Genomic DNA, 16,862 nt, shown 5'->3' with positions numbered 1-16,862 from the left:
TTTAGAGATTTTGCTTAACACTCTACCATGGTACATAGTATAAAGGCCCCTTTGAGCAACTAGCCTTGTGTATCATCCACATCATGTCTCTGCTAATCCCCTAGTGATTAATTCCACACATACCATGCTCCCCACCCCTCCTCTGTGCGTCCGTCCAATCACAAGTTTCTTTAAAAAAAACAAAAAAGCTCTTAAATCCATCCTCTACCCAATAGTCACACTAAACTTCCCCTGTTTTTCTAGTGGGAGGGTCTATTAAGAGGTTATGTCGCATGAGCTCAGGTAAGTGATGATTTCTCTGAGCATCAGTTTCCTCACCTATAAAATATGTATGGGATTGTTGTAAGGATTAAATAAGATTCTCATGTAAAGCAATTAATAAAACACTTGGCACACAAAAATATGCAGTAAATAAAATTATCATCATTATCTCATCATCATCATCATCATCATCATCATTCCTTAAACACTCCACACCTTTTTGCCTCAGAACCTCCTTCCTGTACTCCTTGCTAATTATATAACCTGTAGGTTTCACTTGAAAAGTAATATTCCCCCTCAGATGCACATTAAAAGTAAGTTCCTAGGGGGATTTTTTTTCTAAGCCCCTCCTTCCCGCTATCCTATACCCACACTGGGTTAGCTGCTCATTTTCTTGTGTGTTGCTCCCTTAGCAACCTGTACTTCCTTCCAGTAACACCCAGCACACTGGTGAAATAATAGGCTGTTTCCGATCTGCCTTTCCCACTAGACTGAAGCTCCTTGAGAGCCTTCTATGTGCCTGGCCCTCTGTGATTAAATGTTACAGGAATGAAAGAATAAAAGGCTACAAATATTCAGCTCTTCTGAGGTGTGGAACTACTCTTGAGCTTTGTTGTTTTTATTTTTTAAAATATTTTTTAAGTTTTTGATGGACCTTTATTTTATGTATTTGTATGTGGTGCTGAGAATTGAACCCTGTGCCTCACACATGCTAGGCAAGCGCTCTACCACTGAGTCACAACCCCAACCCAAGCTTTGTTCTTTTTAATCTCTAACTTTGAATACAACTCTCTACCTGTGTTTAAGTCTGCGCATTCCTAGGCCTAGTTGAATGAAGAAGAGTTTATCACCAGATGACTTACAAGACACAAGGCCCAGAATTCTCTCAAACCACTTTGTGCAGTGCAGTCAGCTCTCAAGAATTTGTGAACTAGCCACAGGCTATTCGATCTTCAACATGAAGTTGAATACGGCAATCTAGAAAGCACTGGCTACTAAATTATACCACATTATTCTTCTTTAACAGTTTGGACAGGGTAGCTAGAATGGACTGCATCTGTGTCTAGAACAGAAGGTGTGAATTCATTTTCACTCACCAACTATCTCCATATTAGTCTAAAATGTTTCCAGTTTCATGAATTCAGATGGAAATCACTTAGCACCTTTTATAAATCTGGAGGGAAAAGCTGTTATTAGTCCCGACCCTCTCCTTTGACTCCTCCCTCCCCTCTTCACAGCATCCTTGCAGGACGGGTTCCCAACAGGGGAGTCAGCCTGCAGCACACATGGCGAGTGGCCATCTCTCTGGTCAGCCCCGGGAAAGAACTTCAGATACCTTCCTGGGAACCTCTTACTTACCTTACCTTGATTTTCACTCTGGCTCTTTCTCTCCTGATTCTAAAGTGTTGCAAAGCTGACACCATCATTGATCTTCACTCATTGACATTCTAGATATGGGGTTGTTGCCTGCCATCCCCGACTTTGTACCCCAGTTTCTCCTACCATCTTGTTCTTGATCTCCACTGCTTTGGACAGAAGCTCTCAGCTGCACATTAGTTTTACAGAGTTCAGGTCCTGCTCCATGCTGATCAGAGTGTGGGGGAACATGAGGACTCCCATCTGCCCTGACTGGCTCCATAGGTCTAGACTTGGGAATTAAGTGGAACTGGTGAAGGGAGGGTTGACAGAGGTTTATGTAACTCCTTACTCAGAGCCTCAAGGGACCATATCGGAGAGATTCAGAGACCATGGGCTAGGCACTATGACTCCAGGGACTTGGTAAGATTCTGTATCCTTGGATATTTCACATGGTAGTTAATTTGTCATTTCTTTACAACTTCTCTACAGAGATGGAGAAGAAAGAGGAGGGGGAGGATGCCCTGCATACCAAGAAGGACCTGAAAGCTCATGGGGATGACATGGCAAAGGCGGGAATGCTGGGCAATCTGGGAGACTAACCCAGCGGGGTGTCAGTGCATGAGAAGGTGGTGACTGCACAGGCCAAGTCTGAGGGTGGAGAGCTTGGGGACTTGTCTGTACCTGAAAAGGGGCCCAACGTACACATTCCTTGCCAAGTCAAGCAAAACTTTTCTAACAGCAATGGAAAATGAAGGACTAAAGCTGTCTCAGGGCAAGGAATGAGAAAGAATAAGAGAAAGACGCAAGGGAAAGTTCTGAGAGGTGCCAGCTGTGATCCAGATGTTTTCCACCAAGCAAATGGAAGAATTAGAAAAGTAAGTTATAAACTCCCCTGAGTACATAGAAACAGCCTGTCTCGCTCTGGCTGAGGATGAAAAGACCTGCGAATTGCATAGGCGCCTAGAGAAGTCAGACAAAACAGACCCCCAGGCTACCAATGCAGCCCTTCTCTTCCTTCCTCCTAAGAGCAACACGATTCTGTTCAGGAATTTACTCCTCTTCACTGAGTCCTTGTGCTTCAGAGGAAGTTGACTGTCTCCCCAACTCCAAGGAATAGTTTAAGCCCACAATGGCGAGCTCAGTCCCAAACACACCTCTATCACCACTGGACAGATCTTCCAAACAAAAGTTGAATAAGGAATCTATAGAACTCAATAACACAATTAATAACCTATAATTGGTTTAGAAAGGGACCATGTTCCCAATTTGCCAATGAGATAAGAGGGAAGACTAAGAAAATTTTCAGGTTCATTCTTAAGAATGAAATAGGGAAGAAATGGTGCCTGTATTTCCCCAGATAGTATCCTGTCTGGATGGGATGCCTGGACTTAGAATAACCATAATCATAAGCCTGATGATGAAGTAGCCAGAAGCAAGGAAACTGTAGATCCCTACCTCTGGACTTATATTTTAAGCCCTGCTGACCTGTGGCTTTCTTGTATCTATAGCCCAAGAATCCTAACCAGCAGCAGAGACTTCCGTTTCTCCTGGGCTCTTAGATTGGGTGCACTTGGCCTCAGCCATAGCATCTTCCTGGCCCAAGAATTTTACAAAGTGGATTGGAAATCTTTGTGGATCTCAGAGTCCCATTGATTACCCCTAGAACTTAATTTTCTTTTCACTGAATTTTGGGGTTGAGAACGGGAGGAAAGAAGGTAAGCTGGGGAAACTTTCCTCAGGGATCCCCAACATTAAGAGGAAAATCAACAAACTTACTTTTCCAAAAGTGCAGGCAGTGCTGGGATGACAGGTGGGTTGCCCTTCCCATTGGGTGATTCCGACTGGATGGGAAACAGGAGACAGAGGATTGAGGATGAGCCACAGAAGTCAGGGCTGCTGAGCCTCTGCTGACACTGGGGAGGGGCTGTTTCTCTCCCTTCCTCATTCCCTCCCCAACTTGCCAACCTGCATGGGAGTGCAGGTGTTTACCCTTTCCCTTGGGGCCTTCCCTGAGACATCTGAAACTTGCTCTTTTTCTTCTCTTTGTTTCCTTAAGACTTTACATTTTAAGGCTCCATTCTAGAGGGCAGCCCTCGGTTTTCCTTTGTCCCATTTCCTGACTGTGACTGAATGCCAGTAGGCAATGCTGGTCCCTTGTTCCCCGGGATGGGCTCACACAAGCCCACCACTGCCCCTAAATTTACAGCTCCAAGCTTGACTCTCAGGAGATGCCTGCCATTACTGCAGGCACCCACCAGCAGGAACACCTTTGTATGAACCATTCCCAAGGAGTCCCACCTTGCTTTGTCCCAGAGGGTATGGGCTGCACATTAGGACCACCTGGAAGACAAATGGCCTGGAGAGAGATTTAAAAGTATGGATCCACCCCATGGTCTTGGGGAAGGGGCCTGGGCATTCAATGGTTTCAAAGTCCCCTTATGATTTTAATGTACAGCCCTGGTTGGTAACCACTAGTCTAAAGAAATATATATTTGGAAACCACATTTGCTCCTTTAGGTAGAGTATGGGAAGAAATAGGTCTGTTAAATGTACTAACCAATCCTTCCCAACCTTTAAAACACCTTTTTTTAGGTTGCTTTGTGTTAGTGATTTGGAAATTGAGGATCATTTCATAGATGATAATGCTTGAGTTGGGAAGAGGTGAAAGAAACTGAAAATATATTGCTATGTACTGCTGTGGCAATAGAACTTGAACTACCAATTGCTTACACAAATTGTTTATATAAAAATGCTAGTTACAACCGGGAATAGAGAAACCATTGGAGAAGGAATTACAAGCATTTTAGATAGAATTAATCAGATACACAGAGGCCTGGAATGTGGAAAATATTTTCATATAAATATAGAAACTGTATTTAAAGCAATTGAAATGGATTTTTTTCTGATTATCACTCATAAATTCATACTATAGGAATTTTAAAAGGCATCAAAAGGAAAATAAAAATTTCATGTTTTACCATTGTCCAGAGATTATTATTACTAAATTTTACATATATTCTTCCAGAATTTTTTTATGTCCACATCTAGAAATATTTTTTTAAAAACTACAAAACAGAATTAAACTATATACAAACTAATATATATATATATATATATATATATATATATATATATATATATATATATATATAATTGCTAATTATTTAGAATGCATTATGGACAAAAATTCTATTCTACAGAAACTCTTTAAAGCAATGTTCATAATTTGTTTAACAATTTCTCATGCATGGACCTTAGGTTGTTTCCCACCTTAGGTTGTAACATACAATGCTGCCAAGAATCAAGGCAGAATAACACTAGGTATAAGAATGCAGACTCTGGGATCAGAGAGCCTGGGTTTAAGGCTCAGCTCTCCCATTCCCATTCACCTTCAGCTCTTTAGACTCATTGCAGAGTGGGGAAAAAAAAATACCCACCTTGGAAAATTGGGATTCAGTATGAATGTAAGGAACATTTTCTGAGCTGCTTATGCCTTGCTCAAGGACACTGAGACCTCTTCTCAGAGCAGTGGTATACACGTGACCTAGTTTCCATTAAATGTTTTGAGATTACCACCCGAATTCTGTTCTGGTGATTTCCTTTTCTTATCAATCCTGCCCCAATCTGGATCCCCTCCATAGCCATGAGTGTGATGGAAAGGCAGACCAGGAATGGGAGGCAGGCCTCATCATACTCACCAGGACCGGTAAAGAGGGGATGGGTGATGAGCTGGGAGATTGGCCAGGCAGGTTCAGGGCATTAAACTTGGGAACCACAGCAACACTGACCCTCCGGCGGGGCATGTTCTGTAGGAAGAGAAGTGACTAGTCCCACTTTCTTGGAGATAATAACAGTCATAGTTCTGAATGGCCTGGAAAAAGCCTACTAGTTCCTAATGCTGTAATGATATTAACTGAATATTTTGGTATTGGGATACTGATGGTGTTGAAAAATTGGTGTGAAGTGAGTAGCCAAATTTGACTCAAATTTTTTCTATTGGTGGTGAGGGATCTCTCAGCATGTTCTTACTTTAGATTATGAAATCCTGGAGAAACAGAATGGAAATGATCCCCTGGTCTCTGAATAACATCCTAGATAGTATATTAAAGTTGCCCATAGCAGCACCAAAGTTTATGCACCATTTCATCTTCTTTAAAGGATGTATAGTCAGGAAAACTACATATGTACATGACAGGTGAGATTCCAGTGGTTAAGCTAGCAAATATGGAAGCTCAATGGAAACTTTCAGAGGGTCTCTGGATTCTATGATCCATGACTGAATGATTTCTTGAGTGACCATAGAAATTTCTGTCCTACGTTCTCTGGGAGCCCCAGTATTCCTTGAACATGCGTACCTTTCCCATCGTGAGGGACATGGACCGCGCCGTGCGAGGGACCCCATCTTCTATAACGGGAGGAAACAGAGAAAACTCATATAAGTTTCAAAGTGGGCCTCAGCAGGAAACAGGCAGAAACTAAGCCACAGTCAGAACTGGCCTTCAAAGGAATAGCCCAGTGGTCTGGATGTTTGGGACAGAGTTTGGCCCTTCACTCTCTGAGATGATCATCTGCAGAATGGGAACTCTTTTGGATGAAATCTTTATCCTAGATCTACTGGACATTAATAAGAAGTCACAATCTGGAACCTTTGGTCTTCGTTGAACACTACACAATCTCTGGGTGTCGCTTTGGATAATGTGTGAGATCTACTCATAGCAACACCAAAGCTTATTGGGTCTTTCATGCTCACTTAAGGGAGTTATAATCAGAGAAACTCGGAGCAAGGAAGGTGTGGTATTGGTAAGAATGAAAACTTGCTAAAGAAGTAGTTTCAGTATATCACATGCCCAATGATTCAGAACAAAGGAAGCCACCACCCTAGGATTTTCTTCTCCTTAGTATATCCATGAAATGACATAATTTATATGAAGTGTTTAGCATCACACCTGCATACCAGTGCCACCAGGAAACATCTGACAAAGACAGGTATTTGCAAGGTTAATTCAGTTTGACCAATATCATTTAGCCTGTATATCTGTCTAGCCTTCATATCTATATACTTTAGGTGTGTCTCTTAAAAAGTGCATAACTACATATTTTTTCCCTTAATCTGAGGTTCTCTGTTAGGCAACAGGTTTATGCTGCTTATATTTCTTATGATTATTCATATATTTTTATTTCCATTATATTATTTTATATTTTCTATTTACCCTGCTTTATTCATTAAGTTTTTTTTTTCTAATTTTTTACCTACTTCTAATGTTGGTTTGAAAATTATTCATTGTAGTTTTAATCTTTAGTGTATTCCTTTAACTTTTGAAATTTAAATTTGACTTTAAATTTAAAATTAATGAAGATCTCTATTCTTTTCCTGAGACTTTAAAACAGTAACAATCTCCCAATTTTAATTATATTTTTTCACTATTTTTCTTTTACCTTGTTTTATAGTCCAAAATTTTTCATTATCATTTTCTACAGTGAATGCTTGTTTAGATCTGCCCACATGCTTACAATTGGCTTGGTCACTGTTCTTTCTTACATCCTGCTCATTTTACTTTTTTAACTCAATTTCATTCTTCCCAAAGTTAGTTGTTTTTTGAGCAAGGACTTGCGAGAGGTAAACTTTCTCATTAGTTGTCTCCAGATGTCTTGACCTAGCCCTCTATCTTTAATGATTTTCTTATATCTCTTTTTTATTTCTATGTTGTCAGTAATTTTCTCTCAGCTCATTGAAAAGGTTACTCCATGGCCTTCTGGTATCATTATTGCTTTTGAGACTTGCCATTGCTTTGTCAACTCTCTTCTTTCTCTGGTGACTTTTAAGATCTTCACTTTGTCTTTGTTCTTCTGAAGCTTCTCTTTTGTGTGCTATGTCTTCTGCATGGAATTCACTATGCTTACTGAATTCAATGATTTAGGTCTTTCTTTAGTTGTGGAAAATCCTCAGCTATTCTTTCTTTGAGTATGTTCTGGCTCTAATTACCTCTTAGGGGTCATCTAATAAATGGATTGCAGACTTTCTCACTCTGGACTCTACATCCCATATCTCATAATATTTCTTTTATTTCTTTACTCACTGTATCCCTCTGAATTGCCTTTTGGGTGACTATATCTATTCTATCACCAGTCAAGCTGGACCTTTCAGTATTCTGGAGCAGTGACCATAGTCAGGTCAAGAGGAAGAAAGTCAGGGCAAACTACACTCTAGTTCCTAAGGACCTCAGCTCAGATGTGACATATCTCACGCACCAAAGCCAGCCTCATGCCTAGCCTAACTTCCAGGGGATGGGGAGGGGTGCCCAGAAGGAAGATACCTAGAATACTGAGGAATCACCTCAACTACTGTAACTACCACATCTACCGTACCTCAGCTACTCAATCTTCTATTTCCAGACCCTATTTTTGGGAAATTTTCTATTTCCATGAGAAAGAGGACCTACAGGCCACAGGCTATTGTGCAGGAATCAGTTCAGAGTTTTAAAATCAGAGAGCCCTGATGTGCTATAAACCTGAAAATGAAATCCTTTACTTTTCTCCATGAAGTAGGAAATCTAAGTCTCCCTGTCAAACAAGCAACCTGCACCTCAGTCACCTTTTCTGTAAAATGGGAATTTTATTTCCATTTTGGCCACTGGTACACTGTGATGAGGATGTTTTAATAAACATTGTGCACAATGTAATACCTCAAAGTGGAAGAAAGCCTTGTTCTTGTCCAGGAAGTACAGACACTGATAAGTCATTTGGGAGGCAGGAACTTTTATTTGTTGTCTTGATCAAAGTTAGCTTGTTTCTTTTTCCTTTCTTTCTTTTTTTCCGGATGGGGTTTCAACGAGGGTCTTATGCATGTTAGGGATGACCCTGTTTCTCATTTTGAGGAATTCTATTTTCTTCTTTTTGGATAACTATACCCTTTTACTCTCATATCTTCCATTCATCCTTTTATGTCTCTAATAATTTTAAAGTTATCTTTTTAAAAAATCATTTTCCTATATGATGTTCTTAGGCTACAATCCTGTTGTTCGGTGGATCTGATGATTCTCAGTGATGTAGTATTTATCATTTTATGTTGTGAACTCGTCTTCAGTGAGGTGCTATTTAGAGGGAGCCTGTGTGTCCTGGGTGCAGGGTGTGCCTCTCTGGAGTGGCTGACAGTGTTCCTCGAGGCCCCATCCTGCTGTTCTTTCAGCTCCCTGCACATTGCATCATTACTGCTCTCACTCTGGGTATGTACTTTTCCTATGAGGAAGGAGAAAGTGTTATTTTCCCTACTAGAATGCAGGATGAAACAGACAGACTTCCTTATTTATTTCTATGTTGGTTGATGACAGTTTTCCCCTCATCCAAATTCTACAAAAGTACAATCTTTGGATGGTCTCTGCCTTCTGTGTGAATCTCAGTGTCAACTCTGTTGTGAGCAGCCACAGCCGTGGCCCTGGAGTGCAAACATTCCACCCCCAGATAACTCAGGCTGACTCTGTCCCCTAGGAAGCTGCAGGGCCAGCTTGGTTTCAGTTCTGTTTTCTTTTCTTGTATCTGAGTGTTTCAATTTCTTTTTCCTGTGGATTCAGCTCTTCTTTAAGATTGCTTGCTTGATTTTGTCCTTTAGAAATTTCTAAGTATTTGTGGTTAAAGGATTTTCAAGTTTCCTAGTCAGCCCAGTTTGCAGAACCAAATGAAATTCTTTATGTCTTAAGGGTTCATGCAAATTAATAAAATACCAATCTTACAAGTGAGCAAACATCATAATTCAAGAATTTACAGAAGTGGAGATATAAATCTTAGTGAATATTTGTAAAATCAAAGAAATATAAATTAACACAATGAGGTTAAATTTGGGCCTATCAAAGTCAGACATATTTTTATAAGTAAAGAAAAAGAAGGGCATCAGTGACACAGTGAATTGAGCCTCACTGTAATTCATTCAATGGAAATGAGTTATTTGAAAATAAGTTGCTTTAAGATCCTTATAAATCTTTCTTTTCCCTGAGCTAGTATTTATACCACTAAAAATCTATCTTAATATAATATACACATAATCAGCATGTTGCAGATTCAGAATTTTTTTAATGTACATCTTTTTTTAAAAATCAGGGATATTTTATTTCACTGAAGTCTTCAAAGTCTCATTGACAAAGATGGTCAGAAGTTATGTAAAGGCTTAAAAAGCAGTCTTTGGGAATGGTCATACATCTCTTAGGGACGCACCTGCTGGGTGAGTGCTGACCCCTTCCCACCAGCTCAAGAGAAGGCACAGCTTAGAAAAACAATGGAAGGGAGGCCAAATATTGCCAAACCATTGATTCATCAGTCAAGACTCAGCTATCATATCCTTTCCTACTGTAAGCATTTTCCTATCCCCCAAGAGAAGATGTGGAAATCTGCTTATTTCTGCTAAGGCACTGGCCACAGCGTCCTGACCTCCCCACAGGTTGGGCGCTCCTTTGGGTCTGGGACTAAGTGCCTTAAACTCTATATTCCAATATCATATGGGGCACACAGACGATGCTTAATAAGTGTAGAATTAACGAACAAGACTGAAGTTCATCCCATGAATCCTGGATAAGGTGGTCCTCAGGAGACCTTGCACCTTATAGAACAATAATGTGATAACCCAGGTAAAAGATTTCCTTGGTGGTCCCTTCCCCATCTTCCAGCACTGGCTGAGAGTGGTTTGCTAGAAGCCCAGATCCCTAGGGGTCAGGAGCCTTGCTGCAAAGATCCAAAGCAGACAGCCTGGAGCGTGCGTGCACTGCCTTTGGACTCTGGGAAGTGTCACTGATGTTTCCCAGGAAACTTGTGAAACCTCCTGTTTATAAAGGTTTCTCCATCTATTATACTTTCTGCACTCTTCCTCCTCCTGGTGACATGGATGTTTGCATTCCACTGGGATTCCTGATGCTAAAATGTCCGTTTTCTCCACTAACTACCCTCATCAGCGGAGCCCAAGCCCTGGCAGGCACTGACAAGGCACTGACATCTCCCTCCTGCACTGAACAAGAACCTCCTAACTCATCCTTCCCCACTTGAACTTTACACTCCTTTAATGTACTGTACACACTGAAGTCAGGGTGATCTTCTAAAAATAAAATCTTATCATGTCACATGACAGACTCACCAATGACTCCTCTCTGGCTGGAGGACAAAGGCCTGCATTGATATCATCATGGCCTGACAGGCAGCCCTGTTCTGCCAGGTATCATCTTCAACCTGTCCCCATCACACACCACCATTGCAACCACATCAAACTGTTTTATCTTCTCACCTACAACCTCCACATCTTTGTCCGTGCTGTTTTCTCCACCAGGAATGAATCTGCCCCTCTTAACTGCAGAACTCCTAGCTTTATTTTAAAATACTGAGGAGATGCCATCCCTCTGTGAAGCCTTCCTTGACTTCCTTAAGCAGAATAAGCAGGCAGTCCTCTGTGCTCCTATAGCAATTTGTGTGGAACTTAAAATATATATCTGAGAGGATTTCTTTAAAACATTGTCTTTCCCGGAGTCTGCTCTTTATCTCAGCAATACCTCCATCTGCCAGGCTCACACTCCACCCCCACTGTCCAGACTTTACCCCTCACCTGGGCCTTTGCAATATCCTCTCCATGGGCTCCTTGGCTGTGCTCTACCCCAGTAATGTGATTGATGCACTGCGACTGGAGGGCACCTTCTTAAACTACACATATGATTGCGTCATTTTCCTGATTAAAATCCTTGGTCGTATCCCTAATGCTTTCCAAAATAAAGCCCAAGTTCTTTAGTATATGGTGCCTAAAAGGGGGTCCCAAAGCACAAAGATTTATGGGGTTTGGGGTCATTCTCACAAGGTAAAGAGAGCTCTTGCAGCCTGTATTTTTTTTTTTTTTTTTTTTTTTTTTGTCTGTAGACAGCCACTCTGGTAAATTGTGTTGGGAGTCAAGAGGTCATTCCCATTTCCTGGTTCCAGGACCCCAGGTTCCCTGAAGCAGCTGCTGCAAATGCCCTGTGGGTGACATTGGGCAGGGGAAGGGAGCCTTGCAATTGGAAATAGGTCCTAGGGCTGTCCTGATCCCTCTAGTCCTAGCTGAGAGCAAGATGGGAGCAGAAGCTCAGTCCCTTACCAGAGGGGCCACAACTGCGGCTTGAATTCTGATTTGCAAGTTTTTTAAACTCCATGAGTTCTGCATGGTCCTTCTCATAGGTCCTCTTCAGATTCTCCACATACTGCATCATCACTTCTGTTGCTTTTGACATGCGCTTTTCCTGCAGGGAAGGAGAGCATGTGTTCAGGGGGCAATTGGAGGAAAGGCATCAGCAGCACTTGTCTGCTCTGAGCCAGGCTCTGCTCTGTGAGATTGGGAAGGATACTGGGGCCCATCGGATGTGACAATGCTCCCTATGAGACTGCTGCCCGAGATGTAAACCAAGAGATGGACTCAGGTACCTGTGCTCAGGGATAAGGAGAAAGGCACAGCCTCGTGCAGCAGGAAGTGAGAGGAGGAAGGGATTTGTTTCTGCTTGCAGAGAATGGGTCAGGGGAGGGTGGGTGGGTGGAGATGAAACAAAGTCATGGATGCAGGGTGTGGGCAGTATCTGAGCATGTAGACACAGGCGGGGAGACACAAAGAGCATGCAGACCAGGGAACCCCAAGGTGAGTCAAGGAAGGACCTCATAAGGCTTGAATGTAGGTGAGGAGTTATCCTCCAGACAGGAATCCTTTAGAGAGTGAAAAGGGGGTGCCATTACAAATCTCGCTGGGACAATAGGCATAAACCAGGGCTGTGCCATTGTCCCACTCAGGCAAGGGTCAGTTAGCAGCTGGGAAGAAGAAGTAAGAAAAACAGGTGAACTATAACTAGGCTGCGAAGGACCCTAAATGCAAAAATGGGGGAATTAGGATTATTCTGAATAAAAAGTGGAACCACTCAATTTCTTAAGGTAAGAGGCAATATGAGTGGAGACAGATGAAAGGGAGTGAGATTGGTGGCAGTGACAGCAACAGAGAAAGACAGGGCAAGCACTCGAGCTAGTCCATTGGAAGCAGAGACGAAGGCAAGGACTGGGACGGAAGCCAGGGAGGGAGAGCCATTTAAAGAAGGGCAAAGATAGAGTGAGCAACATAGGGGACAAAAAACACGTTTGGGAGAGTGGCGCACCTTTGGGAGGACAGTGTCTCTTTGTCTCTCAGAGGGTCTAGCTCAGACCCCATCTGGCCTCAGAGGGACTTCCCCATTGACTTCCCTGGAAGAGGTCCCGATAGCTCAGTGGCGCTGAGACGGGCCACTCCCTAGCATCCTCTCTGTGTGGCTGCTCCCAGCTGGGTGACTTCCTGGGCTACACTGCTGAGTCAGGAGCTCTATCCAGAAGGACACAAGGGTGGGTCAGGCCTGTGGCTTGTCTTTTCATTTCACAGGCAGTGCTCAGGGCTACACCCCAGGAACATCCTCTCATGCATCCAGTGCAGCAGGATGTGGGTCCATGAAAATAGCAACCGTCATGACAACATCAAAGTACTTTACAAGGATTACAGCAACCCTATGGCAGGCCCATGATCATCCTCATTCACAGCTGAAGAAACTGAAGCGTAGAGAGCTTGGTACCTATCCCAAGGTCTCACAGCAAGTGAGGGGTGGAACCAGGACTAGAACTTGAGCAGTACGGCCCTATAACACCGTGCTGGACCAGGGTGGACCAAAGTGACCAAGAGAGAGCCTTACCTGGGCCTGCACCCCTGCTTTGCCACTCACTGGTGCTGTCACAGGTTGAGTATCTCTTATCTGAAGCACTTGGGACCAGAAGCATTTTGGACTTGGGATTTTTTTAAGATTTTGGAATATTTGCATATACATAATGAGATACCTTGGGGAATGGAAGCCAAGTCTAAACATGATATGCATTAATGTTTCTTGTATTCCATTTACTTGTAGCCTGAGGGTAAGTTCATACAATATTTTTAGAGCATCTACATTAAGACTGTGATTTGACACATGAATTCAGGTGTAGAATTGTCCACTTGATGCATCATTATTGGTGCAAAAACTTTGGAATAGTTCAGAATTTGGATTTTCAGATTAGGGATGCTCAACCTATGCCTTTCAGATCTTCTACATCTTCATCCGGGAAAAGGGACAGATACTTTGGAGGATTAGTGGATGAATCAAATGAAACAAAACAGCTTTTCCTAAAGGATGTTTTTCTCAATCCTAGTTCCGTGGGAGTTAAATAGTTACTTTGTGAGAAAAATTGAGTGAGGGTTCTTTAGTCAAATACATTTGGGAAATACAAGTTAAACTTTGTTTATTTTTTTTTAAGGATTTCTCCTCCTCTTTCTTCATTGTCTTCATCTTCTCCTTTTTTCAGTACCCATTCTTTTTTCCTACAGGACTTCTCAATACCAATATGCTTTAGAAATCTCCAAGAAGAAAAACAGTAAACAGTCATCGCCAAAGTTACGTGTCCACAGAAAGCTTTTTCCAGGAAGCATCCTGAGGATTTTGTGGGTCAATAAAAATACTCTGAACAATAGGTCAATAACCTCCTCCTGGCACAGAGCAACACGTCACTGGGTGTTGTCTCTAGTTGTCCCTGCTGGTCATTGTGCTAGTTACCACAAGTAGAAAAGAACCAGTCAGCAAGGCTGGGGTTGGACGGACTCACCTGGCGGACAGCCCCCACCACCTCGGCTCGGCTAGAGAGACGGGCAGCCAGGCGGTGCAGGACAGCGATGTCCTCCAGCAGCTTCTGGTAGGTCTCACGATGCTCACAGTGGTGCCAGAGTGATGCTGAGGACTGAGAAGCAAGAAGGAACATCACCCAGTGTCCTCATGTAGTGCTGTGGACCCAGTGTCTGTGCCCTTCTCAAAAGCATATGCTGAGATCCGAACCCCCAATGTCAGAGTACCAGAAAGTGGGGCTTTTTTTAAAGAGATGATTAGGTCCCAAGGTAGAGCCCTCAGGAGTGATTATGTCCTTATGAAAGGGGCCCCAGAGAGTTCTCTTGGTTTCTTTCTACCATGTCAGTCTGCAAGCCCAAAGAGGGCCCTTGACCAGCACTGACCATGCTTGCACCTTCATCTTGGACTTCTAGCCTCTAGGATTGTGAGAAATAAATGCTTGTTGTTTAAGCTACCCAGTCTATGGCACTTTATTATAGCAGCCTGAGCTGACTGGAGTAATACCAAGCCTAATAATATGACAGGCTCATGAGACAGGCCCTGGGCTTATCTTTGCTAAGACAGGGCTAGAGCCACAGCATCTTCTGGAAATTGGAGAAGCCCTACGTAGATACTCTATACCTGGCTGGCCTGAAAGGAGTCATGTGCAGGCACCCAGCCCCTCTTGAGAAGCTCCCACGGGCTCCGAGGCCTCATTCACAGACCTAAGGTAATCTGGCCTTCAGGATCTATGCCTCAGCTCCCCCAGCTCTCTGAGGAAGGCCCTATCAGGATCTTGGCTCCATTTCTCATTTCATAAGTCTCTACTTGGTGACCAAGAGATGTGTGACACTTGGCATGACCCTTGGAGACAGTCCCTCCTGCAAGAATTCCTTAAATCAGACTCCACAATTACCGTAATGGAAGCTTTAAAGTTTTCCAGTTCCTTCTCAGTGTTCTCCTCCGTCAGGTTGCGTTCCCTTTCAGCCTGGTTAATTCTAGATTCCAGGGTGTAGCTGTCATTTCTAAAGGCCAAGGACAGTTGTACAAACACGTTCTGTTGGGAACAAGAGTGCGGAAGAGGTGCTAGGAGGAGTTATTGCAGGGAACAAGGCTGCAGGTGTGTTTCTTGCTCAAGCATTTTACAACAGTCCCCAGAAAAAGGCACCAAGGCAGCCATGTGTAAGTGAAACTCACTTCATGGTAAACCACACAAATGATGGAGAAAAGCAACCCGAAGTCCAGGCCAGGCCCTTTCCAGGACCAGAAGGCCAAATGCTTTTTACCAAAAAATAATAAGAGAATAACACTCTGCTTTCCCTGTATTTCAAGAAAGTAACATCCTGTATTTGGGTTTAAATTCAGGCCAGTGAAGCTGATTGTGTAAGCAGTTTGGATTTATGCTAGGATTTATTGCACAGGGGATTTTGGAGATTTTGCATGAAACCTCTGTATTTAAAGAAACCCTATTTGAGGTTTAAGTTTTGTTGATTTAAAGCGAAACTTCAACAAGCATCTTGCCTGACTGCTCCAAATCTTACATCAATAGCAGCTTTAGGTAGCTGCCAGGGGATTAAATAAGGCCAGGTATGGTTCTGTTAGAATAAGCTTCCTGGAATAAATATTCCATGCCAAAAATGCATCATGGCGTTCATGAATACATTTTTAAAAGGTGGTATTGATCAGACATGGAAACCCTGGAGAAATAGGAAATTACTGGGGAAGACTAGACAGAAGGACTCCACACAGGAAGGCAGGAAGAGTCTTCAATTTTATAGCCTTCATCTGCCTGGCCTGAGTCCAGCGGTAGCAGATTTACATCCAGTGGTCACTAACTGTGCCTGAGCTTATGAAGTCCATATCTCATGACCTGTAGTGGGCAGACATCTCCAGACAGAATTGAAGGCACTGAACTTACTCCATATGATGACATTGGCAATATTGAAAACGACTCCTTCTTGAACATCTACGTTATGCCAGAGCTGCTATGAGTTTACAAACCTTACTTTGTTTAATCCCTCAACAACCCTCTGGGGTAGGAACTAATATACTCATTTTGTGGGTAAAGAGAGGACCAGAGAGGTCATTAACTTGTTCAAGGTGACAGGAAGTGGCAGAGCCAGGACTTAATTCTTGGACTGCTTCCAAAGTCTGTTTTACTTCCACCATGCTGGGAGCTGACTGTCAAGACATATCTGAGGATAGAATCTGGCCATTAAACAAACTGCCCATGGCTCATGTTCACAAATGTCAGTGAGTGGGCTTTGAGAGCTCTCAGCCTTGTGATGCGGATTCTCTGTTCTACTCAGCTTCTGTCAAAACTATGATTAATGCTCAATGCATAATTCTCTGTACCTTAATGGCATCAAGTCCTGAATTCAATGGAACACTTGGGTCCAAATCTTGGTTTTGCTAAGTACTGGATGTGGTACGTTTTTCTTCTTTAATTCCTGCTCCACTTGCTTTTCAGAGCTGTTGGGAGGATCAGCTGAAAGGACAGCTATGCATGCTCAAGCTATAAGTGCTGTGTCTAGAACAAGATTATTGTTGCCATCTGTGGCAGACATTTCATTTTATCTGTCTTCCTTTGTTTATCTGGTCCACACCAGTGGT

General features: G+C 42.7%; 1 protein-coding gene across 10 annotated transcripts in view; it reads right to left on the bottom strand.

The window, feature by feature from the left end:
- Window positions 1–16,862, bottom strand: part of Irag1 (inositol 1,4,5-triphosphate receptor associated 1) — a 118,725-nt gene that overhangs the window by 13,496 nt on the left and 88,367 nt on the right. For 9 of the 10 annotated variants that reach the window (XM_071616389.1, XM_027942254.3, XM_034636610.2 and 6 more), the window contains 6 exons: window positions 15,166–15,306; window positions 14,254–14,385; window positions 11,717–11,858; window positions 5,976–6,025; window positions 5,319–5,426; window positions 3,397–3,461 (listed from right to left, as the gene is read on the bottom strand). In XM_071616389.1, the coding sequence (XP_071472490.1) occupies window positions 3,397–3,461; window positions 5,319–5,426; window positions 5,976–6,025; window positions 11,717–11,858; window positions 14,254–14,385; window positions 15,166–15,306 (638 nt within the window). The remainder of the gene's footprint in view (window positions 1–3,396; window positions 3,462–5,318; window positions 5,427–5,975; window positions 6,026–11,716; window positions 11,859–14,253; window positions 14,386–15,165; window positions 15,307–16,862) is intronic. The other variant, XM_034636609.2, reaches the window with a different exon arrangement.

This window comes from Marmota flaviventris, chromosome 9 (assembly GCF_047511675.1).
Source record: "Marmota flaviventris isolate mMarFla1 chromosome 9, mMarFla1.hap1, whole genome shotgun sequence".
Lineage (NCBI taxonomy): Eukaryota > Metazoa > Chordata > Mammalia > Rodentia > Sciuridae > Marmota > Marmota flaviventris.
This window is presented reverse-complemented; position numbering and strand designations above follow the sequence as displayed.